The 26,600-nt window shown below is 37.9% G+C and overlaps 1 protein-coding gene across 1 annotated transcript in view; it reads right to left on the reverse strand.

The window, feature by feature from the left end:
- dnah7 (dynein, axonemal, heavy chain 7) overlaps positions 1 to 26,600 on the reverse strand; it is a 135,273-nt gene that overhangs the window by 7,336 nt on the left and 101,337 nt on the right. Inside the window, exons 47-61 of the mRNA XM_051709515.1 lie at positions 25,222 to 25,385; positions 24,612 to 24,766; positions 22,100 to 22,290; positions 20,616 to 20,749; positions 20,045 to 20,380; positions 18,710 to 18,836; positions 17,896 to 18,090; positions 17,687 to 17,779; positions 16,930 to 17,106; positions 15,582 to 15,743; positions 14,659 to 14,859; positions 13,397 to 13,558; positions 12,079 to 12,264; positions 3,216 to 3,353; positions 2,601 to 2,831 (exon numbers count right to left, since the gene is read on the reverse strand). Coding sequence (XP_051565475.1) covers positions 2,601 to 2,831; positions 3,216 to 3,353; positions 12,079 to 12,264; positions 13,397 to 13,558; positions 14,659 to 14,859; positions 15,582 to 15,743; positions 16,930 to 17,106; positions 17,687 to 17,779; positions 17,896 to 18,090; positions 18,710 to 18,836; positions 20,045 to 20,380; positions 20,616 to 20,749; positions 22,100 to 22,290; positions 24,612 to 24,766; positions 25,222 to 25,385 — 2,652 coding nt within the window. The remainder of the gene's footprint in view (positions 1 to 2,600; positions 2,832 to 3,215; positions 3,354 to 12,078; positions 12,265 to 13,396; positions 13,559 to 14,658; positions 14,860 to 15,581; positions 15,744 to 16,929; positions 17,107 to 17,686; positions 17,780 to 17,895; positions 18,091 to 18,709; positions 18,837 to 20,044; positions 20,381 to 20,615; positions 20,750 to 22,099; positions 22,291 to 24,611; positions 24,767 to 25,221; positions 25,386 to 26,600) is intronic.

A 26,600-nucleotide genomic window follows, 5' to 3' on the forward strand; every position in this document is an offset into this window, starting at 1 on the left:
AATTAGAAAAGAGCAGGGGTCTTGCCACATGCTTTAAGTTGAACAATAAAAATATGACGTCCAGCTCAACACAACAACATGAGTTTGGGGTGGGATTTATCTGTTTGTTTGATCAAAGGCAGATGGGGGGCATATTCGGAAAGGCAGTTTGAAAATAATCTTTGTTTTTGCAAATCTTTCACTGGCACTAGTGGCGCAGAAATTATACACATCAGCTTTAACCTGTTGATGCTCATTGACCCTACCCATGGGTTTGACTTTTCTTTGCTTAAATTAGTTCACATTTACCATATAGTGTGCTGTTCAAAACTGTTCATAATGTTGACAAATTATACATCTTTATAATATGTTAACATTACTAACTCTTTTTTGACTAGACTATATAGTATATGTGAACTAATTTAAGCAAAGTGACATCAGTGGGGGGGCATGCACATCAACAGGAGGGACATGTCATGAAGAATCAAATTTTCCTTCATATTTTGAAATATAAGAAGTCGTTCTACTATACAAGCATACTGTCAATTTCAGAAGTCAAAACTTCCTAATGCAATAAAAGCATTTATTGAAACAAAGTTGCAAAAACGCCTCGTTTTCTACTTCCGCAACTTCTCTACGCCACTAGGGGGCTCATAAATTCCTGACCACCTCTACAGCGAAAAAACATCAATGCCTACTTTACATCATGTCACCCTTGGCCCCGCCCACTGGAGCTCCATTCGTACTCGGAGAGAGAGAGCAGGACAAACAGGCCTAGTGTGGCCTAACTATTCCTGAACACCATAGGGCACCCATCTGAACTATTTTGAATTATTTTTGTATATAAACATGCACTACACAGATGTCTTTGACCGTTGTCGTGTATCTCGCACCACTTTTAAAAGACGCGTGTCAAGTTACAACTCTGAAAAGGAGACACTATTCTGTTTCATCAGCTGCTGTGTCTCTTGTTGGTTTGAGCACAAAGTCCTCCATGCTTGTGAACCAGTTACAATATGATTTAGGCTTTGCAAAGGAACTGTTAAGGATGGGGCAGTTAAAAACACCCGACTGCAAAACGTAAGTAAAAATTTTCATTCACGAATATTTCAAATGTCACAACTTAACAGTTGTACTTGAGATTAACAGTTTAATACATTTGGATGCATTGTGTTGGATGTGCATTATGTGTAAACCCAAAATGCAGTTTTATAATGTTGTGGAGCTTGTTCATTCTCTTCTGATTGAGTTTCAAATATACTGTATATATGGCTGAATTTGAGGGGCTGCACGATGTTAGACAATCATAACAGTAGGCATTTACGTTGAAGTTTTAAGGAGGTATTTAGGCCAAAACAGAGTGTTTCAGACAAAGGGCCAGAGACAGGGTGTAAAATTATCATAAATTACTAAATTATGACTGTTTAGGTGCAAAAAAAACTTTGCTAACATTATTAGCAAAGATAATACAATTATAAAAAAAGAGTATGTCATGACCTCTTTAATATAATTGAGATTAATTGTAACTAATCAGAATATCACATCATTTGATAAAACATTTTAATTGATTGACAGCCCGGGTTAGGCCTGTCATGATTATTAAATACTCTTCTGATCACTGTCATTTGATCTAACCGCGGTTATTTGAGATTTGCAAAATTGCATTTTACTGTCCAAATAATGGTATTTAAAGCAAATATATAAAAACCTTAAATGCCGCGTTTGTGTGTCTCATTCAATTGAACTCTGACCATCTCACTGAGCCATACCACATACCACACTGAGAGCAGCTACTGCAGAGCATGTGATGCATGCCTATCTGCGGAGGTTCGCGCCGAAAACTCATGCAAAAATATAAACATAGATTTTGATAGTGAACACAAAGTGCTCCGGTTTCACTTTAATTTAACGATTGTGTAATGGCAAATTTTCTTGGTCATTACGGATTCATACACGCAGTGTATTTCTTTGAAGATAATAGAATGAAGAAACAAAGAATCTTAAAGGTCTTCTTTTATGTGAAACAAGGGCTTGTGGGTTTAATGGAGAGCCTTAAAATAATGTGTGAAAGTGAAGAATTTAGGACAAAAATATTTTACTATTGCAAACGTAATATAATTAAATATAATCAAATATAATCAAAAAACAACAGTGTAAATGTAAAATGGACCAAGACTAAAGTTTTTAAAAGCCTTAAAGGAAATCATATATCCCTATTTTATTATATGATTCTAAGACAAATATGAATAAATGACTTAAGGTGTATGAATTACACATATGACAAATAATCTGGAAAGCCCTAAAACAGACAATTAATGTTCATAATCACAATTATTTGTTTGACAATTAATCATCAGCCAAATGTCATAATCATGACAGCCCAAGCCCTGGTACCTGAATGTGAACAAAATTAATGTGGCTAACTGGACCATGCTATGAGCATATGGATAGGAAATTTGCTCAGACTAACAGCTGAGCTTGTTACTATTCTGACAGCAATGCTTCTGTCAAGACTGCAAATTCCCACTTTGAGTCCAATTTGTGCTCCGACCAGAAAGAATGAGGACTTGAAAACATGATGAACTGAAGTGCTAAACCTTGACCTCAGCTAATTTTCTGACCTTGATGGCCTTCTGGATGTTGACACAAGAATCCCGGATGGTCTGCAGGAGTTTATTGAATCGTCCCATCTCTTGCACCAGCACTGTGTTCATGCTTTGGTTGTAACTAGTTGGGAACTTGCGCATGGAAGCATCTATGTCGAAGTCTTGAGGAAGTTTATTAAGAATATCTGCAGCCACCTCGTACACCATGTCATCCGTGGACGTGGCATTACCACCTGAAGAGTGGGACTATGAGGGAGAAATCAAGCATGTTCATTTTATATGGTGACCCCATGGGGATAAGACAAAAGTGCTCAGAGAAGTGGTTCAATTGTTGAGCCCAGGAATCTATCATCAAAAATTGAACTCAAATCATTAAATCAATAATAACATTGCATAGTTCAAGAGCAACTTTTTACTTTGATGTAAAACTTTCAACAATGCAGCCATCCTTTTCCTGCTGGAAATACCAGCTTAAACCAGCATGGATTTCCATTCTGGTTTAGGCTGGTTTGTGATGGTTAGTGCTGGTTTAGTTCTGGTTGAGCTGGCAGCCCAGCATAGCCATGCTGTTTTCTAGCAAAAACTGCTGGTCAACCAACATGGTCTTTCTGGTAAAATGTGTTGGCGCACCTCAGTGAGAAGAATGCTGTCAAAGAGCAGCTGGGTTTCCACTTGGTCCTTAGTAATATCAGCATTGGCATTCATGCCAAAGACTTCAGGTGAGGGAATTAGAGGAAGTGTCTTGGTGTACTCAATGTAGCTGTGATACTGGAAAAGAAACAATCAGCTTCTTAATGAAACACCAAGTCCAGGAAGGCAAAGCTAAATAATGGCATGCACATAAAAAAGGCTACCCTTGAGATTGTTGATATTTATAATAATGGCTATGCAAATGACATTCATGAATAAAAGATTTCTAGAGAAAATGCCAAATAAAATTGGACAGATTATACATGTGCTTGCAAATAAATCAGACGTCACCACTGGCAGCAACCTGCTGTGTTTAGTTATTGAACTTATAGCTCATTATACTTTTAGATCTTTCATAAAGGGGCGGACCACTGCATCTCCAAAGACGTATGTTTTGATTACTAAAGTCAATTATATCTGGAGGCATTTTAAACAGCTCTCAAAACCATATAATGCAGGAGGTTTTCTGACCTACAGTAATGAGCTCACAGACACCCAGATGCTCTCAAACTTTTTTGTACAAAGTTTGTACAAAGAGTCATTTTTTTCTCTTGTTATTGCTATCTCTTGGGTTTTGTCTTGAATGAGAAATTTGGATCTGCTGAGCTGCATACTGTCCTCCTTTGAAAGAAATATGACTGAGGAAGAAGAATCAAGCTGTGATTCTGTATGGTTTCTAGCTTTACCAGTGTAGAGAGCCTCTTAGAATTTTATATGATTGACGTATTGAACTTCCTTTAATGTTAACTGTAGAAATTCTGTCAGACATAACCTCTCCACAACTGGATAGGTTTTTGGACTATAAAATATGTTCTTGAATGGTTGATAACTCAATCTCAATAATTTTTTTTCCCTCTATCTGCTGATTCCGAAAAAAAAAACAAAAAAAAACAGATTCTCAGTCTGACATAGAGAAGCCTATAGATGATTATAGATTTCTTTTTTCCCCGAATTATCCAGCAGTTGTTCAACACATCGTAATTGTCCCTTAGCTAAGCCCCACCTTAAAAGTGTTTCTGACCAATCCTATCTTAGCAACTGTTGGCGTCCACCATTTTTTGCTATCCGACTAGCGTTTGCTTTCTTCCAATGAGAGTCTATGGAAGCAATGTGTGTTAGAGTAGTTTTAAGTGGAATTTTATAGAAATTATATAAAAATTTTTTTTAAAAAAAATAGAACATTTTGTTGGGTCACTTGTAATAGTGACATGAGTTTCCTAGAGAGGCCATTTATTATCACATATAAAAATATATCCAAAGCCTTGAAAATGCCAGTCAGTACTGTTCAATCACTTATTAAGTTGAACATTCGGGGATCTCGATACCAAGCCAAGGTCAGGTAGACCAAGAAAGATTTCAGCCACAACTGCCAGAAGAACTGTTCAGGATACAAAGAAAAACCCATAGGTAACCTCAGGAGAAATACAGGCTGCTCTGGAAAAAGACAGTGTGATTGTTTCAAGGAGTACAATACGACGATACTTGAACAAAAATGAGCTGCATGGTCGAGTTGCAAGAAAGAAGCCAATGCCACAAAAAAGCCCGGTTACAATATGCCCGACAACACCTTGACACGCCTCACAGCTTCTGGCACACTGTAATTTGGAGTGACGTGACCAAAATAAAGCTTTATGGTCACAACTATAAGCGCTATATTTGGAGAGGGGTCAACAAGTATTGTGCTCCTTGAAACAACCACACCGTCTTTTTCCAGAGCAGTCTGTATTTCTCCTGAGGTTACCTGTGGGTTTTTCTTTGTATCCCGAACAATGCTTCTGGCAGCTGTGGCTGAAATCTTTCTTGGTCTACCTGACCTTGGCTTGGTATCAAGAAATCCCCGAATTTTCCACTTCTTAATAAGTGATTGAACAGTACTGACTGGCATTTTCAAGGCTTTGGATATCTTTTTATATTCATGTTCCCCATGGCTCAGTATTTAGCCTGCTCAGTGCATCCACGTGAGAGCTAACAAACTCATTGACTATTTATACACAGACACTAATTGCAATTTAAAGAGCCACAGGTGTGGGAAATTAACCTTTAATTGCCATTTAAACCTGTGTGTGTCACCTTGTGTGTCTGTAACAAGGCCAAACATTCAAGGGTATGTAAACTTTTGATTAAGGCCATTTGGGTGATTTCTGTTATCATTATGATTTAAAAAGGAGCCAAACAACTATGTGATAATAAATGGCTTCATATGATCACTATCCTTAAATAAAAGGCAGTTTTTTTGCATGATCAGTCACATTTTCAAAATCAATGCCAACATTTCACAATTTCTGCCAGGGTATGCAAACTTTTGAGCACAACTGTATATAAAATCAACATTTAAACACCCACAACCCCCCCTCCCCCTCCCCCTCCCTAACCCCACCCCCCAATAAACAACCCTGTGGTCAAACATAAGTAAATATACAGAAATAAAAATCAAACAGATACACATATATACATATATATAAAAATATACATATATAAAATACACACACATACATATACAAACATACATACATACACATATATATACACATAAATACATACATACACACACACATAATAATCATACTAACTATATTACACTACTCTCTCCACACCCCACCCAAGAGCCCTCCAAAAACTCCAAATACCTGCCCCATTTCCGTATAAACATATCCAAGCCACCCCGTCTTCCCGATGACACCTCCTCATAAGCTGCCACCCTCCCCACGTCCGTGCACCATTTCGGATATGGAGGCACACCAGCTGACCTCCAACCCCTCAAAATAACCTGCCTGGCGATCATCACAGGTCAGAACCCAGTTCTCTATATGGCCATCCCCCACATTGATGACCGCCCCATCGCCCAGAACACAAAGTCTGGGGCAAAACGAAACCCGAGTGCCCACCACGTCGCACACAAAATTCTGAACCTTCGACCAGAATTTCTGGATCTCGACACACCACCAAAAAACATGGGCCATGTCTCCATCCTCCGACTAGCATCTCCAGCAGGTGGGTGTGTCTTTAAGACCAAGCCAATACAGTCTAGAGGGGGTCCAATAAAATCTATGCAAAATTTTGAATTGTATAAGATGCACCCTTGCATCTCTAGATGCAGACTTAATGTTTTTAAGAATCTTAGCCCACACTCCTTCCTCCAATGCCAAGTTGAAATCTTTCTCCCATACTCTCGAGAGAAGTTAAGGCTCTGTCCCCCAGACTCTGAATTAACAGGGAATAGTACACTGATGCCTCATGACCTTTTCCAAAAGCTGCAATCACCTCTCCCAAAGCATCTGCCTCCTTAGGGGGGTGTGTGCTACTCCCAAAAATAGTACAAAGCAGGTGGCACAGTTGTAAATACCTATAAAACTGAGGTCTGGGGATCCCAAAATGTTGGACCAAGTTTCCAATCGATCTCAACACTCCACTTTCATATAGGTCACCGAGTGTAGCAACCCCCCTCACAATCCACTCTGGCCAGCAGAAAGGGGACTTGCCAATACACAATCTTGGTTTCTGCCATATGCTCGAGGCAACATTTAAATAAGTGTCCAATTTAAACAATCTGGACACTTTAGTCCATACCAAGTGTAAATGCGAAATAACGGGGTGTAACTTAACTTTTCCGATTAGTTTGATAGAGATGCTTTGTAATGCCGAAATAGGGGCAAGAACTGCCTGTTCAATAACAAACCAGGGAGGGGCTCTCTCAGGTGGAAGTGACCAATGAGCCAAATGTCTGAGACTGAATGCATAGTAATAAAACAAATTCTTAGGTAGGCCTAGCCCACCTTTGTCTATCGGCCTATGTAACTTATTAAAATGCAATCTGGGACGTTTACCATTCCAAATGAAGGACTTCGTGATGCTATCAAATTGCTTGAAATAAGAGAGGGGGACATCTACAGGGAGAAATTGTAGCAGGTAGTTAATTTTTGGAATACAATTCATTTTTATTACATTAACCTTCCCAATCATCGATAAATGTGATGAAGCCCACCTGCCCACATCACTCGAAAACCTTTTTATTAAAGGGTCAAAATTAACACTAACTAAATCAGACAAATTTGCTGGGAAAAAAAATCCCCAAATACTTAATGCCCTGTTTAGGCCACTGGAAGGTGCCCGGCTGGAAAGCCGATACCGGGCAGAACGCTGTCAGAGCCAAAGCTTCGGATTTAGACCAATTGACTTTGTATCCTGAGAACTTGGAAAAGGAATTAATAATTCTATGGAGGCAAGGCATAGATCTAGTAGGCTCAGAGACAAATAATAAAATATCATCTGCGTAAAGCAGAAGCTTATGCGCCACACCTCCCGCAACCACCCCTGGAAAATCATCCTCCTTTCTTATCATGGCTGCTAATGGTTCCAGGGCAAGACAGAACAATAATGGGGAAAGAGGGCAACCCTGCCGAGTGCCCCTATCCAGAGTAAAATAATCTGAAATTAATCCATTTGTTTGTACCGCTGCTACAGGGTGTCTATAAAGTAACTTAATCCAACCAATAAATGTGCCATATCAAACGCCTTTTCGGCATCAAGTGAGATGGCAGTGACCAGAGACTGATCATTCGCTACTGACCACATGATATTGATGAGACGCCTGATGTTATCAGAAGAGCTGTGGCCCCGAATAAACCCCACCTGATCTATATGTATAAGAGATGTCATAACCTTACTTAATCGGTTAGCCAAAATTTTTGACAACATTTTTACATCTAGTTGGATCAGGGAGATTGGACGGTAACTTTTACACTCGCTTGGATCTTTGTCATTTTTAAGAATCAGACTGATCCGGGCATGTGTCATGGCTGGAGGAAGCTTTCCATTCTTTAATGATTCAGTATAAACTTCTAACAAAAGTGGAGCCAATTCTGTAGCATAGGATCTAAAAAATTCTGCGGCAAAACCAAGGCCCCGGAGCCTTGCCAGTAGGTAGGGACTTAATTACCTCGTCAAGCTCCTCCAAGGTTATCTCAGAATCAAGAGAGTTTTTTTGCTCAGTTGTCAGTTTAGGAAGATCTAATGGTTCCACAAAGTTTCTAATATCTTCATCAGTAGATGAAGATGTGGAACTATAAAGATTACGATAGAACTCTTTAAAGGCATTATTCATATCAATGGCCGAGGTAAAAATTTCACCACCACCAGATTTCACTGAGGGAATGATAGAAAGAGACTCTCTCTGCTTTATATATCTAGCCAAAAGCTTCCCTGCTTTGTCCCCCGACTCAAAATATGACTTGCCCTGAATAACCAAAACACCACTTTCTACGACAAAATAGTATTATATCTATATTTCAATCGGGTCAATTCTCTGAGGCCATCAGATGACATATGGCGCTTCAGCTCTGCCTCGGCACTTTTAATATTTCCTTCCAACTCCACGAGTTCTCGTGCTTTGGATTTTTTGATGAATGAGGCATACTGTATGATCCGACCCCTAAGAACCGCCTTAAGTGCCTCCCAAGCCACGCCCACAGAGGATACCAAGGACCAGTTGGTCTCCATATAAACACTGATTTCAGTCTTTAACATTTGTTCGAAAACAGGATTTTGCAAAAGTGATACATTAAGGTGCCAACTATATGATTTCTTTTTCTCTATACGTGGCAACACCACTAAACTCACCAGGGCGTGATCCGAGACTAAAATGTTTCCAATTGAGCAATCAACAACAGATGAAATGAGGGATTTGGATATAAAAAATAAAAAAAATCTATTCTAGAATAAATCTTATGGACTGATGAAAAAAAATTATAGTCTCTACCAGATGGGTTCAAAAGTCTCCAAATATCTGTAAGACCAAGATTTTTACACATCCTGTGAAGCGTCAATGTTGCTCTAGGGGGCTTACACACTTTTGCTTCACTATGATTAAGGACTGAGTCCATCAAAAGATTAAAGTCTCCTCCCAAAATTATGTCATGAGGGGTGCCAGCAGCTTGCAACATCCCTTCAAGATCTATAAAAAAGCCCTGATCATCAGTGTTAGCTGTGTAAATATTAGCCAAAATCAGACTTTGCCCCTGAAGTTCTGCTAAAACAATAATGACTATAAAATAAATTTATCATTATACTGTTTGAGACATTTGAAATTTAAATGTTTATTTACCAATATAATGACTCCTTTGCTCTTACTTGAGCCAACACTAAAGAAAACATGTCCACCCCATATCTTCCGAGAAAGATGCATTTCTTGAAGAAACACTATATCATATTTCTTACGCTTAAGAAAAGAAATAACCTTCCTTCCTTTTATGGGGTGCCCCAACCCATTTACATTCCATGTGGTGAGAGATAGTACACTCATATTAACATTTGACATTTTGATATAATAAAAAAAATAAATTGTGTGCCAAAAACAAAATTAAGAAGACCACATTTCAACATTAATGCAACAATAAAACCCGAACTTCCCCCCGAACAAAACAAACAGAAAAAAGAAAAACGTGCGCATTAACCCCACGCACGAAAGCGCCAACCGGCATCAATCCCTTTAAACTCAAAGAGTCCATGTACGCCTACGAAAGTCCCTGCAACAACTTTGCCATCGGATTGCTCAATTTTGCCTAACAAATTTGTAAGGCAAAATTACATAACACCAAATATTTTGTAAAAAAAAAAACCCAGCCAATAGGCAGAATAAAGACAAAGAACATGTAGACTCATTCACAGAACTGTCTCGAAGGTGTGTTCCTTCACAAAACAAATTCCAGCCAATATAAAGCCGTTCATTTTCCTTGGACAGACAAACGAATCTTCACTGAACCAGCTGATGAGTGCAGCAGATGACGTAATCATTCCAATGTCCACAAATCATACTCCAGCCAACAGGAGGCATAAGCACAAGGAACTGACATATTCATCTGTAACTGTCCCAAAGTAGTGTTATTTAACAAAACAAGCTCCAACCTCTAGGCGGAACTAGCACAAAAGGAAACGAAAAACGCATCCCAGTTCCTCGGATGGTCAAGAGTCAATTCACTCGGAGGCCGCATATAAGTATATCCCATGATTTACACAGTCCGTCAACTTTATAAAAGACATCCTTTGTGTTGGCATGTAGATATTTTGCGGTAGTGTCTATTCTCAATCTGCCCGGGAACTTAATTGTAAAAGTGATCTTCCGTCAATGCAAAAGTTTCTTTAAGGAAAAGTGTTAATCCACAAAACAAAACAAACTCCAGCCGCTCGGCGGAGCCAACGCAAAAAGAAACAAAAATGGCGCCCAGCTTCCTCCGAAAGCCAGAGTATGTACAGTGAGTCAATCCACTCACAAGAAAAACACTCAACGGTTACTCACCCATTGTTTCAATAAAAGACATTGCCTGATTAGGACATGTAAATACTTTGCTGCCGTCCTTGGTGTTTATTCTCAGTCTGGCCAGAAACATCAGAGCAAAAGTGATCTTCCACTGATCTAAGAGTTTCGATTGCGTTTCTCTCTTGTCGAGTCAGGGAACAAGAAAATACTGTAATTCTTCCAAGAAAGCTTTCCTTTGCTCCTCGCCTGGCGCAACATGAGATCTTTATCGGATGATCTAAAAAATTTGGCCAGAATTGATCGGGGCCTTTCTCCCTCAGCAGATCTGTGAGCTCGCTCGATTTCCTTGTGCTTGTGGCCTGTTATGTCGAGTAGACTCGGGAAAAGCTCGTCTAGGAATTTCACCATATCTCTGCCCTCCTCATGCTCAGGAATTCCAACAATTTGAATGTTATTCCTGCGGCTTCTATTCTCAAGATCCTCAAGCTTTTCAAGAACACGTTTCAAATCAACTTTGGTCACGGGCGGATTAGCGGCTAATTCCCTCTCTGATGACTCCAAGTAATCGATTCGTCTTTCAACATCTGTCACTCTTGTGACTAACTCAGAGAATTTTTTTCTCCGAGATCCACCATGTCTGCAAGTACCTTCGTCAACATCACCGACATGTTGGACAGTTGACGCTGGATTCCTTCTCCCGCCACGCCATCCAAATCGAGTCCCCAGTCCACAGGCCTGTCTGGGCTTTCACGTTGAACCCGTAAGTGTCTTTTAATGTCTCCAGAGCCCGAGGATTTTGAATTCTTTGCCATGTTTACCTCAAACAGCAAATGTGTAACTGGGTGTATCAAATTATACAAGATTATATCATGAAAATAATAAAAAAAATTAGCAAAGTGCGCAGAACTGTCTCTCACACGTCTGCCCTTCGCATGGCGTCATGTGGCTCCCCCGCATTTCTGTTTTCAATTTACTGAGATAACTGTTTGCCTCAATTCTGATTCACAGTCTCCACAGTTTTCAATCAAATTACTGTTTAATTTAACAATTTATTTTACAAAAACGTCAGATAAATATTCTTTAAAATGTCACTTTTAATTTCAGCCCACGAATATAATCAATTCCTTTATGAGGCTTAGCAAAGGGTCAATACTTGTTGAGGTTTAGACTATTTGAGGAAATAAAAAAAAAAAGCTTGAATATTGTGCTTACAGAAGATCAAGTTTCTTAGTGTTGGTGGTTAGTAATCTGCTCTGATCCCACTGTGATAATGTGAACATAGTGTGCTGTTCTCTAAGAAAATACATTTTCAAAGTTAAGGAGCACAACTTAAGACAGCCAGCAACTGGGTGACATGAACATTCTTTCCACAATAATGTCTCCATTTTGCACAAATTACTAAAATCTTCCACATAAAATCTTCCACATAAAAGGTTTTTGCAAAGACCCTTACAGTATGTTTAGTACATTTAACAGCAGGAATTTTCTTGCTAATGTTCTATCAAGAATGAAGATATAACTAGTTTGTCAGTTTAGCATGATGTGTCTTACATCTCCTTCAGGTGGTGAGTAGTACAGGCCACTGGGGTCAAACTTGTAATCGGGGTGGTCAATGACCTCGGGTGTGTAGAAGATGGAAAGGATTGTGCCCAGTGTTCTGCGATCCCAGTCGTCTGTGACTCGACCTCCATAGTTACACTCACCTGTCATATAGCGAAGAGCATCAAATGGAATCTCCTAGTGAGAACACATAAAACAAGAGAAATTATATTTAGCCTGCACTGTACAAAACAATATTAGTTTTTAAACTAATATTAGTGTAGTTTCTAAATTATGCAAATCAGTCCTACAAAATTTTCCTTATGAGCAACACTAAAGTTGAACAAAATGAAACTATACCTAACATGGTAGGTGAAAAACTCTGGGATGGTCAGACTAACAAAGCAGATGACAATGAAATGTTTCATTAATAATCTTACAGTAATTATCTGAAGCACTTAAAGGAAGCAGATAACAAGTCCACTTCTTTGACAAATATTATTTATTAGAAATGGACAGATATTACAATTCTGGCTGATAACGATATGTCGGTAATATTTTTATATTATGGCTGTACTACTTAAAATTATGCCAACAACTAATATGCTCCCGATATATAGGTATATATACAATATACCTATTATTTATCACTGTTAATTAGCATAGAAATTATAATCAGACACTCAAAGCTAGATTTAGTTAAATAAAACATTCTTTCCTGGGTGTTCTTAATTTGCTCTTTGGGGCTACAATAGTGCTACATGTAAGAAACTACTTTGACCACGACTCTAACAGACATCTCAGACGAGGGGTCTTTTTCACCCCATTTTTGAAATGACTTTAAAAAGGGTGGAAAGAAACAACAACCCTTTTATGTGTTTTAAAAGCATGGCTGCTCAACAAAGACTCTTGTTTTATTAAGGAAAGGTGCATGTCAGCCTGGTGGGTTCAATATAACAATCTTTAGGGGAGATATGAAAAGATGGACAGAGGGGTAGCAGGATTGTGACATTTCCTGTTGAAATTTTCCTTGCTTATGCAGTGGGTGGCACTCCATAACACCAGAGAAATGTCAGAGCATTCAGAGAGGCTCTTGATCAGTTTATGCAGACTGCTTGTTTTGAAAGGAGTAAGGGAAGTATGTGAAATGCTTCTCTGAAGTTGGGAAAATGTCAAGAGCACTCTTTTTTGGAGGGGTTTGAGGGGCAGATTGGAAAGCATGAAAGAAAGAGGGTAACGTGAAGAAAGTGTGTGTGTAAGAGTGGTGAAAGAATTAGGTTTTGAGAAATTAGTTTGTGTGTGAATGAGACAGGGACACGTGTGATCTCACCTCATACTGGTCCAAGAACATTTGTAGCTGCTGAACAGAGATGCGCAGGTCTGTCTCGTTGAACTCATAGGGGATGTTCCACCCAAGAGGGCCAAATTTCCTCCTCTCCTGGGTCAACGCATGGAAGAAGCACAGGCTAAACAACAGCTTCTTAAAGACAGCCTGAAACACACACAGATTATGGTTTTTAGATTTGTTAAAAAGACCTCTGGTGAAAAAGCTTCTATTTTGAATTTTGAGTTCTATTTATTTATTTATTTCACACCAAATTATATTATCAGCATAACAATTTGAGTGAAAAGTTTTATTGAAAAGTTAACATAAATTTTGGGAATTTCTCAGTATTTGGTATTTCCCCCTTTTGCTTTAAAGGGACAGTTCACCCAAAAATGAAAGTTCTGTCATCATTTACTCACCCTCATGCCATCCTAGATGTGCATGACTTTCTTTCTTCTGCAGAACACAAAGATTTTTAGAAGAATATTTCAGCTCTGTAGGTCCATACAATGCAAGTGAATAGTGATCAGCATTTTAAAGCTCATGAACGCACATTGGAGAGAGACCAGAAGTAAACAATAATAGTGAAGGACTTAAATATTAAATATGTCTCCCAAAGCAATCGTATCGCTTTAGAAGACATTCATTTAACCACTGGAGTCTTGTGGATTACTTTTACTATGACTGTCTGTGCTTCTGGAGCTTTACAATGCTGATCTCCATTCCCATGCATTGTGTGGACCTACAGAGCTGAGATATTCTCTTAAAAATCTTTGTGTTTTGCAGAAGAAAGAAAGTCATACGCATCTTGGCTGGCATGAGTAAATGATGAGAGAAATTCCATTTTTGGGTGAACTGTGCCTTTAATGACAGCATGCACTTGACTTGGCATGGACGTCACAAGTTTCTGCAAAACTTTATAATCCATTTTGTCACTGCATGATTTAAGAATGTACAACTGTAAACATCATAAATGTGTTTTTTTGATTAGTGACCTAAAATAGTACAGTTTATTTCTTCTTTCTTTTTAACATCATAACATTTCTTTGTTTTACATTTTTCGAAGTTCAAACACCTGTTTATTTTCAGGTGTAAATTAGATTTTGAATCCCAGATTTTCAATCTGGACTATTGAACAACACTGCATATCAAATAATTCATAGGCAGTTTTGATTATCAAGGAGTAGTCATTAAAAAATGACCATTAAGAATATTTAATGATGTGCAAAATTGTGAGAGCCCCTTAAAATTATTCCCTTGCCTACCGGCTTTGAGCTGCTGTCAAAGAACTCAGGGTCGGATATGGGGTCCATGTAGAAGGAGCGGATGATGTTGGAGCGCAGCCCCTTGGGGGCCTCATTGGTCATTTTGACTCCGTTTTGCAGTACAGCCACAGGAAAGTTGGGCGAGGGGTAACTGGTCAGCCACAAACGGAAGTCTGGGTGAGTGGTATCTGGGTTCAGCTCCTGGGGAAAGTCAAAGTGCTGCTTCAGAGTTTGTTCAATGGTACACTAAAAGCAAACAAATATTAATAAAATAGTTCCATTTGCATGTCCTGCAGAAGATTTGATGGGCACAAAAGTTGTAAACACTGACTTCAAGCACAGAATATTCAAGATATTTAAAAGATGTTTCCATGATTATAAGAATTTAAAATCCTTCACTGATAATTCATCCTACTGTGTATATAAGTACAGCTTGCACATATGTGTATACGTTTGTATACTGCCCAACAAAGTAAAAACGCATTAAGTTCACCAACAGTGAAACTGAGAAAAATAGCTTCAAATTTTTTTTATAAAAATGACTTATAAAATAGTCTCACTCCATTTTCTCTGAATCTGAGTGTAATAGCCAAATAGGATTTCGGTTATAACTCAATGTACTCAGTGAACTCAGTATAGTTACAGTGTTTTGCCTTTGCAGGGCAGTATACATTGTGTATATTGTACACATGCATACATTGAACACTATCAGTACAATATAAACACTTTAAATGTTAACACTAGCAAAAATAGCACAGAATAATGCATTCTAAATGACAATAGTGTAGTGTAGCTAATTTTTGGGCACATCAGAAATGACAGTCCAAATGTATTAACAAATTAGCAAGTGGGGTGAAAATAATGCTATGAACAGGCACCATCATGTTCCATCACGTTTTGATGATCAAGTCTTTGTAAATTACCTCACAGACACGCTCAAGGGTGGACATCCAAGAGGTGGCCAGGTGGCAGTTTTGTAGAACCACCCAGCTTCCCTCTTTCACGCCAGTCTCAATCATGTTCATGGCAATAGGGCCCTGACCCTGGCCCAGAGACAGAGAGCTAAGCCTGTTTCCTGTGAAGCCCTGAACAATAACCCAGACAGAGTGTGTAAATAATAACAGAGCATGTTATTAAACAAGATAAACATGAAATGAACGAGTGGCCGCTCATCACACCTAAACAAAAACAGCTTGCTTTAAGTGGCATTCTTATGTCCAAAAACCTTTTCAAAAGATGCTAAAAACTTAAAGGGGCACTCAGTAAAATGTGTTACTCCTAAATTACTTCATTACAATTTTGAAACATACATATATAATCATGATGACCCATTTGAGATGAAGAATCCAGTCATATCAATAACCTTATAAAAGCTGTTTTATTCTACATGGAGAGGGTCCCCTCATGGGGGCTACCAGGTTAGGACCACATGACCAGCCGACTACTACTCGCTCAACCTCAGTAACAGCCTAGTTATAGAACAATTTCACTTGTGGATTAAATTAATCATGGCTGACTGTGAATAGTGATTTTCTACAAGGGGATCTTTTGACTTTGAATGATGCTGCATTCATGCCCTAGATGTCAGTGTAAGTCTAAGACAACATGAACAAAAATGTACTGAGTGCATCTTTAAGGCCCCAATATACTTCCAGAGAAGTTCTTCTTTATTCTTCGTTTAGGGGTAAAAGAATTTCTAAACAGCCGAACAACGGTATACTGTTTGCGAACATTCAGACACCCTGTTTTGAAGTACATTTATATATGAAGACCTTAACTAATGTGACTTTAAAATGTGTTATCAACGACTTCATGCCTTATTCTATGAGTAAAATTCACATGAGGTCCGTAAAAAAGTAGATAAAAAAATTTGATATTTGTCTAAAAATTTATATTATTATTATAATAGCTGAGCTCTAGGTCACACCTACCAATGACATGGACCAATGGAAGTGAGAAGGTGTTTAGCAGCCATTAAGACATTTTCCTAAAAGTTCGCCCAGGCAAGCTGTTACAAACCACCAATACAAACACAAAAGCGCCTTCTTTTTTGGCCAGATTTTGTTCTAAATGATGTCACACCCATTTGTTCTTCTATTTCGTATGAAGTATATCGGGGCCTTTAATCCAACTATAAAATTACTTTGTGTTTAAACTCATGAAGCTTTAGAAAGAGCTATGGTTTTGGAAATCAAGATGAATTATATCCATAAACTAATATCCTGAGTGAATCTGAATCTGTGGAGATTCAAAGTGCTTAATTGTTTGTACCTGCTCCTCGCCAAACTTGAGCAGCGCTGCCATAGGGTCTGATCCTGGGGACAAGATAAAGATGAGCGGAGCACAGCAGTGACTGTCCGCAAATGCTGTGGCCAGATTAAAGGGTGGCACCTCAATAAACTGCTGCCCCAAGTTGTCTGACACAAACTCTTGTACCATGGGAACAACCTGAAACAAAGTCATTTCTAGAAATTAAGTCAAAATGTGTGAAATTTTACTATACATTAGGGGTGAAAATATTTGCTCTGATTTTTTACCTTATTATTGCGATACATCGTGAAACCTGAAATTCGGTCACGATTCGATTATTTTGGAACTAGTCAAAACTATTTTCACAAAATGCTGAAGACACAAGGGTAACTGGAGGGACAATTTATATTGTAATGAAAAATTGCCACTAAATAAATAAATAAAATCTATGACGTTTAACATTCAAAGGGACAAAAAATGAAAAAGTCATATTTATTATAATTTAAGAAAGAAAATGATCAAATTTTCCTCAGACTGTCTCCATCTGTTGCAAGAGTGGTGCGAAGTATCAGTGCAGTTTTACACCCCTACTATACAGCATTATCTCTAACATATTATAGTCTTTTTGATCTATAAATGGTTATAACATGTATGGTACAACATCAAGCCACCGTTCCAGATAGTTTAACTATCTGATCAAAATGAAGATGCATTAAAGCTAAAAAAAGAGTGATTTTGAAAAAAAAGAAAAAAGAATCATGTTAAACATGAGCATTACCTTATCTGGCCGTAAGCATCTTATAACCAGCATCCTTTGGAACTGTCCTAGTTTCTCCTGCCACTCTGAAGGGAAAGGAGTATGATGTGGGTCCTGCAGAACACACACAAACCATAAAATGAAAAATCTGCTGTTCTTTTCATACTCCCTCTGTCCATTTCATACCACTGAGCAAGAAAGAAATAGTGTGTATTTAATCTCAATGGCACCTTGCTATCATAGACCTCTTTCCAGCCCTGCCGGAGATGGGCCAGGTCTTTCCGCAAGCCTTTAAAGCACTCTATCTCATCCAATCGACAGATCTCATCCCAGGATGTTTTCGGCAACCAGGCACAAGGGTTTGAATGAGGGTTATCCAGACCTACTCCACCTGTGAGGAGAAAACGCCATTCCTTCTCATCCACCTGGAAAAGAATGGAAGGGAAATTAAAGTTTTCTTTCTGAATTAAATTACTTTTGTAAGAGAAAGTCATCCAAGCATAACCTCAATCTTCTAAATAAGTTATATCTACCTTAAAAATTCTCCTTCACTTTATAAAAACAAAGAGACAGGACTTATTTTTCAACAGCTTTGCAGAGCAGAGCTGAGCAACAGTAAATGAGTCCTAAAGTCACTTTTAGATATTTACTATGAAAATAAATATACTGGTACATTGCCCCCACACTAGGAGCTGACAAAATTACTGACATCACACTAAACTGATGATAGACAGTTGAGACAAAAGAAAGAGCACAGGCATAGTGAGCCACTGTGAAGAACATAGATCATATCTCAATGAAACTTTCAAATGTTTTTATGTGAAGGAATGTTGCAGGATCGTTTGAAACAGTGAAGATATCTACACTGTCAGACTGAAAAAGTTGATGAGCATACAAATAAGTAATTAACCTTAAGATGCCTTGTGAGAAAGTAAACTCATTCTCACTATTCTGTTATTTATCAGCTGAAGTAGTCTTTACTGTCTTGAGCATATTGTTCCAATGAATCAAAGCTGTGTGCTGAGAGTGGAGTAAATAACTCACAAGTTTGTTGTGTTTGAGCAGGTTGACATTGAGGCAGAAGGAGAAGAGTAGTTTGTCCTTCTCAAAGAGAGAGCGACAAATGTTGATGTAAAGGGAGTATGTGAAATGGTCCTTCAAAATATGCAGTCTGAATACAAAGAGAAAGACTTTGTACAAAATCATGAAAGCATCTTCAGAAAATACTTCAGAAAAACAGTGATTCCACATCAGACATTGGTTTGAGATTTATGATATAGACAGAGACTTTGGTAAACAAGCCCACCCTTGTTTTGAGGACCATAATGCACTAACAACAACTGCAACTGCAAATCTAGTTCTATTGTTTTTCATCATCAATGGAATATACTGATATATCCTTATATCTTTTGCATTAGTGACAATCACATTTGTGTCCAATGTTTAGACATATTAGGCCTACATATTTTTGTAAATTTCAGTGAGTATTAAATAAGGACCTGGTGCTGCTGAAGAGGAACTGTAAGACAGCTCTCTTTTATCTACTACTGATCTTGATTTGGTGCCTCTGCCCTCTAGAGAATTGGCAATTACTGGATGCATTCTTTTAGCCGGAGAATGTAGCCTTGAGCTGAAGTGTCATTGTATTCCTTCAACTCTTAACATCACACTGACACACTCACATTAGAGAGCCATAAGAAATACAGTACTTATAAACAGTTGTTCAGGCAAACAATGTCTTCACACTCTTTTGTTTAAGAAGCCTCCATGATAGATCCCACAGCACCCATGTCGGCGCTTGTCTCTCAAATCTTTGCTGCCTGTTTTACCTGATGAATGGAAACTGTAGTGCCTTTAAGCATCAATATGTGCTAAATATTCAAATTGTCTTACAGGTGTCACTGTGAACTTTCAAAATATTGTATTAGCTGTGATCTAACACGTTAGATTTCCATAATAGGTGTAATCTATATAAAACTATTAAAGGAAAGTTTGAATTTTGAATGCTGGCTTGACAAAGCTTTGCCTGAAAGGAATGGAGATGCTGAACGTCTTGAAGTCTGAAGATTATTTAGACCTTAGGTAGTTTGACTAGTTGGGCAGTTTGAAGAGAGATTTAAAGGTTTAAAGCTGTGTGGTTTGCTAGGGTGTTCTAGGTAGTTGCTAGGGTGTTGCTAAGTGTCTGCAAAAGTGTTCAAGCTTTTTTTAGAATGATGCTTGGTGACAGACAGACAGACAGAAAGACAACAGACAGACAGACAGACAGACAGACAGATGCAGTCTTGCATAAGGGATTTTAAAACACATAAACCCAAGTTTATACAATAACAGTATGTTGCATTGTCAAGCTAACATAATAACTGCAGTGACAAAAAGTACCTTTGATCAAGAAGGTCACTCTTATGGGAATTGTCGATGGACATGATGAAGAGATTGATGAACCAGGTTAAAGAGTACTGGTACATAGGCTCTATGTTGGCCAGGTGAGCGATGGAGAAAAACAAAATGGCAGAATGGATGGCGATGGGGGTGTATCCCAACCGTGTCTGATCAATCTTCTGCTCAGTAACCTCAGCAATGGCCTGTTTTTCTGAGATCTCATTGGCTAGAACCTTAGAAGATGAGAGGATCTCAACAGCAGTTTCATCTTCTAAAATGTTTCCCTCTGAGGCCGAGAGCACTTCTAGGATTTGATCCTCTATTTCTTTTAGCTGTCTACAAGGTAATTAGACAGTTCATGGTTAAACATACACAAATACTAAAATACCTGTTCAGTTTGCGTTTAACATTCTAAATAAACTACTGAACTGCACAGTTGCTCTTTTCTCTCACTTCTACAGCAGATAATTATGAACCTAAAGATTTAACTTTTTATGCATTTAGTGTTAAGTGAATATTTTAAGTAAAGACTACTTTAAATGGTCAGGTTAATTGCATTTCTGGACTGTACCTCTTGTTCTCAGCCCCTTGTACAATTAGGGCTTGCTTCTCCTCCTCAAGGTCAGGTCTCTCTCTGGCCACCACAATGCCCAGCAGCTGATCTTGCATCCCTTCTGGGGTTATCATAAAGTTTAGAAGAGTGACCTGAGCAGCACAGGAGAAAAACACTGATATCGCTGGGACAATGGGGCAGCTAAAGGCATGTCATAAGAATCTTAGTTTCATGTTGGCAGACTGCTTAATATTGGTAAGAGAGTCTGAAGAGCCTCTCAAAGCATAAAAGAGCTAATTTTAATTTCCTAGAAAATAATGTTCCTCATTTGGTTGCAAAAATCTGTCTCTACCTCTCTTTTCTGATATGTATAATATTGCCCCTAATATTTCTTTGATTTACAGCTGTGATACATGTGGGCCGGTGGTCGGACACATTTTGCAATGAAGGATGGGAATGCTGAGCTTCCCTAGCATTATCATTTGTTTTGGCCTGTTGTGAACACCACATTCTCATCCTAAAAGGGAAATTATGTTTCAGGCTCATTAGGGAGTCTAGTTAGCAAAGGAGGCTGTCAGAATCCAAAGCCAGTCTGCAGACTTTTTAATGCATTTTATGTAATTTGTAGAAAGTGGACATTTGACTTTAGTGATATTTAATGTTAATGATGGTCATGTAGCCTGGATGTAACCCTTAAATGAGAAAACTTGTCCTCCACATGTAGAAGTTGAGGCACATTCAAAGGGAACATTTGGGATAGATAATGTTTCAGCAATATCACTAGATGTTTTAAGAAGTGTCATTGTCTGAAAAAAAAAAAAAAAACTGTCTTTAGTCTAATTACTTATCAGTTTCTGGTTGCAGTGTAACAGCACAAAAGCAAATCTGAACTACATGTAATATCCAAGAATGTATATAATATGTGTATGCATATTCAGGATTGGTGGATCAAATGTAATAATTTAAGAATAAGTCACTGAAAAGACAAATCGGTCGACCACTAATCTGAATATTGTCTTTATGATGGTTAATGCCCTGACATCTAAAATGATTGCTAGACTGAGGGGAATGAGAATAACAACCATCTTATTTCAATACCTCTAAGAAGAAAGACTAACAAAAAATTATATTATAATGGATAGGATACCTTGCTTTAATCATATGCTTCAAAGACTGATCACTCCATAAAACTGTCCCCATCCACATGCCAAAACCATATCAATATAGCTCATCAAAACAACAGAAACAATAGACAATACAAATAGCACTTGGATGTATATTAAAATCAGTGCACATATAGCATCTGATTTCTTTCACCAAGCCTGTTGTACACGAGTATGGAAGCAAGTTTGTGCTATGGGGTTTTGATTAGCCATGTGTTTGATTCAGCTCACGTGATTCATAATTACATTTTATTGAGAAATACAGTATGTGTTTTGGGTTATTTTTGAGCATGTGAATGTGTGTATTTGCGTGTGAGTTTACATGTAAAGCAGACTCACCTTGACTGAGACTTCAGGCAGATAATGTGGATTTCGTAGCTTGGTTGTGATGTAAAACCGGAAATCTGGAGCATAGTCAATAGTGGAGTCACCCAGCCGAATACATGTACTGCCGCCCTGTTTAAAAGTCTGCTTCAACAGCAGGGGTTCAAGTATTGGATCCAGCTCTTCACCAACATTCTCCAACAACACTAAAATACATTAGAAATTAATAGTAGCTTTTACCTATTTCGTTATTTAATATATTTAATTGACCTTTAAATCTATGTTGTGAATGAGTTTTCTGCTTGAATGTATAGTATGCACCGACAACCTTCAAGTAAAAAAAACCTAATGGAAAAAACAAAGTTCTTGAAAAGACAAATTTAGCATTTAGGACCCATCCCTACTTCCCCTTATTCCGACTGAAGATCAATGATTGATCAGGAGAGGTGAGCTGCAGAAGCTTTTATTTAATTTACTCAGGAAGAAAAAAATAGTTAAACTGAAGTAGTAGAAGCGGAAACTAACTAAAAAAAAAAATTTAAAAATAAGGAAATTATAAAATACATGTAAAAATAAGTATGGCCAACCTTGGGTAAAATTATTATATATGTATATGTGTACTGATGTGTATAGATGCATGCATAAGTATATATGTATGGTTGTTGGTATGAATTTATACGGATTCTAGAACGTACCATTTCTTATTAGTTTTTATTATTGTTATTATCTTTCTTTAAGATAATTGTGCTATAAGTCAGTTTCAGTTATTGTAAACAAATGGTATTGAAAAAAAATAACAATTCAAATATATCTAAAAAAAGAAGTGGAAACTAAAGGCTGGATTAAAATAAAGGACTTTAAACATCTGAACAGATTAAAATACTAGGCATCATATACTTACTGACTATAAAAATGACATCACACACCAACGACTGAGGATCACACACTACCCAAATGTCGATCCGATCACAAACTCACACAGAAACACATGCCCTCCCTTTCTAGAAGATGCATGACAGATGTAAAAAAAAAAAAAACATAGATAAGGGAACTGACTGCTGTTGTTGTTGCTGCTACTCAAGAAAGACACAGGACAGATGTATTTTTGGAGGGAAGATGAGGCCAGTATAGTCTCTAGAGACTGCAACACCAAGTGGAGGTGAGTGCTGTTAAAAGTTTAACACCACTTGAGAGCTTTTTTGGCATCTCCATTTCTTGAGCTTTTTGGTCCTGTGGGGTCCATTTCCTTTGGCTGTTCATCATAAGACTTCAGAATTGGGGCTTGGGTAGCTCAGTGAGTAAAGACGCTGACTACCACCCCTGGAGTTCACGAGTTTGAATCCCAGGGTGCGCTGAGTGACTCCAGCCAGGTCCCCTAAGCAACCAAATTGGCCTGGTTGCTAAGGAGGGGAGAGTCACATGGGGTAACCTTCTCGTGGTTGCTATAATGTGGTTCACTATCGGTGGGGCGTGTGGTGAATTGTGCGTGGATGCTGCAGCGGATGGCGGGAAGCCTCCACACGCGCTATGTCTCCGCGGTAACGCGCTCAACAAGCCGCGTGATAAGATGCGCGGGTTGACGGTCTCAGACATCATAATTAAGTTGTGGAGAATCATACACTATGCAATTTTCTTCTACTCTGACTTCCCAAAATCTGCAGTCTGTAGCCAATTAATCCTGATTAGCACCAACTAGCACCAACTTAGTCTGACTGAAAAATGGTCTAAAATCGACTTTAAAGTCGTGTAGTGTAATCCAGCCTTAAAGGAGGGCAACAGCTCAAAACAAAACAACAGAAGAAAAAAAAAAAGCTTAGCAAGAAACTAAGCTAAGAAACACTGAGAAGCAGGAGGAAGGCAGAGACCCACAAAACAAGATTATCTGGCTCATTTGTGTATCTCACATTGTGTTTTGCGTACACCTCCTTTACATTGAAGAGAGTAAAATTAGACAGAAATTGTGCTTTCAGGCTGTATATGTTATGTGAAAGAGGCAACTGCGTCCCTGGTGGAGGAGGTTGTTTGTGTGATTACGTGTAACTTGCACTGTTGGAATCGAACTGTAATGTCAGCCTGTTTTTCATGGTGGAAGGAGAACCCTGTAGAAAAACAGGGGTATTGCACCTGGGGGAAATAGATTTCCTTTTCTTGTCTGTCTTTGTTGATTTTTTTTAAAATTAATTTTAACAACAAAAACATCTTAACAAATTTGGTCATTCTCTTAGCAAATAATAATAATAATAATTATAATAATAATATTTTGAAGCCTCAGCTACATCATCAATTATCACTCCCAGCAGATGCTAACAATCTGCCTTCTGAATTTAAATTTTTGGGTGAACTATACCTTTAAGATTGCTGCATAAGGGTGCGTTATGTCAATTAATCTGTAATCCATTACTAACCGAATGAAATTAGAAACAGCATGTCATAAAAATTAAAACATATTTGCACAAGTTGCTTTCTTAGAAATTGATGTATTCTGAATAGTGCTCTCATTATGTTAAAAAATGTCAGTCTTTCTCACCTGGAGTGCCAAACTGAATGCAGTTTTCCAATGTGCGCACAAAGTCAGCGTCAGTCAGCTTGATGACGTGGAGACTGTTGGATTTCTCCATGTTCTTCAGCCACTTGTTGGCCTGACCCTGAGGATCAATCATCAAGGGCCACCTCCTCGCATTACTGCAGAAAAAAAAAAAACATCTCAAGAGCCCTCCACAAACACCATTCAAAAACGTCCTGCCGATGACAAATCATCTCAAAAAAGAAATCAAATGTTCTGAGAAAGTAAGTATTCTATACTAGACTTTCCCTCACAGAATTACTTTTTCTCTAAAAGTAACAGATGTCTAATTATTGTTGGTGTTTATGTAAAGGTATTTTAAAGAACTTTTATTTTATTGTATTTTAAGGAATATCACACAGAATTCCCCAAAACACAATATCTGCTTCAAGGAGGCTGTTCCTCTATTACAGGAGAAGTCTTTCACAGGACATGAATGAGATTTTTTATCTAGTAGTATTTCTGAACCTACTGTTTACTTCCTAAGATAACATTTACATTTCTAAATATAATTTCCATATAAAGGCAGTACAAATATTAGACCTAAAGCTACATATTGGCAAAAAATTCTCACGAGATGATGATAGCGTTGTCAATGGAAAAGCTGTCTGAAGGGAGGCCAGCAATGGTCCAGCTGCGAATTTTTACTGGCTCACCCAGTGAGTTCATCAGGGACATGTTCTTGGAGCAGGGAATCCCTTTTGTCTTACACATATCAATCCACTCTTCTGTAGCTTGCTGGAGAGGTCAGACAAGCAAACACACACATGGCTCAAAAAAGGTGGGGGGGGAGACAGATCCATAGATTCATCATTATCTTTTTGTTTCAGCATAATAATGGCATTGTACTACAGACAGTACTATTATCATCCTGATAACTTTATTTCTTGTTTAAATCTAATAAAGACTTAGAACACACAAAGGAAATAAGCTGCACGTCATTTACCTGCAAGAAAGACCCTCTGTTGGGAGAAAAGATATTGCTTTCATAGAGGGTAAAATATTAAACCTAAACTACTCCCTGTTCCCTGAGTGCTACTTCAAGCTCGCCACAGCATCTCTGGCATAGTACAAAGTATTTCATTTATTTTTTATGGATCCTGCTCTGTTGTTACCAGTAGTAACCAGCTGACAACGTACAAACAATAATTTCTATAGAAGTATATCAAAAACACTTTAAAGTCACTCCACATGAGACGCATGTAACTGTTGTGAAAAGAAGATGTATTTCAGTCACATCACAGCACTTAGACTGAAATGTAATAGAAAACCAAACAAGCCTCAAGGTTATGTGTCAGAGTGAAATAAACTTCTGCCAGACAAAGTCATTCACAGATGTATTTCCATGTTTAATAGGCCATCACATACACTGTAAAATATGGCCAGGTTTTTACCATTTTTTTTTTTAAAGGTTTTGGCCATCAATTAAAAAATATATATTAGATTTAAAATTTTGGCTATTAAATTGTACTTGTAACAGTAAATTAAAAAAAAACTAAAATAAGAATAACCAGATCACAGGGTTCTTTCCGGAATCCCATGTGGCCAAATCAAATTTTTCACTCACAGGTGACAGATCTGTTAATTGGATTATAATGTGAACAGTCACAAGCGCATTGAATCTGACATTTTCAAATCTGATCTGGGCTACTTTCATATGTGGAAATAAATTGGATGTGTGTCTGATTTTTTTTTATTTTTTATTTTTTTTTTTATTTGCCCTCAGTGTGAACAGCCAGGTTGGATTTAACATGATTTATACACCAATCTAATTCAACATTTGTTATTTGCTACTTTATTTACCCAGTATATAGGCCTGTTATGCTTTTAAACATTTAATTATGAGTAATATCTTTTCTTCTAACAAATTCAGTTCCTTTTTATGTAAATAAAATTATAGTCTTTAAGAGTTGGGTTCAGCAGTTAGTTTGGATTACATGTAAAATATTCACA

The sequence above is a fragment of the Myxocyprinus asiaticus genome, chromosome 10 (assembly GCF_019703515.2).
Source record: "Myxocyprinus asiaticus isolate MX2 ecotype Aquarium Trade chromosome 10, UBuf_Myxa_2, whole genome shotgun sequence".
NCBI lineage: Eukaryota > Metazoa > Chordata > Actinopteri > Cypriniformes > Catostomidae > Myxocyprinus > Myxocyprinus asiaticus.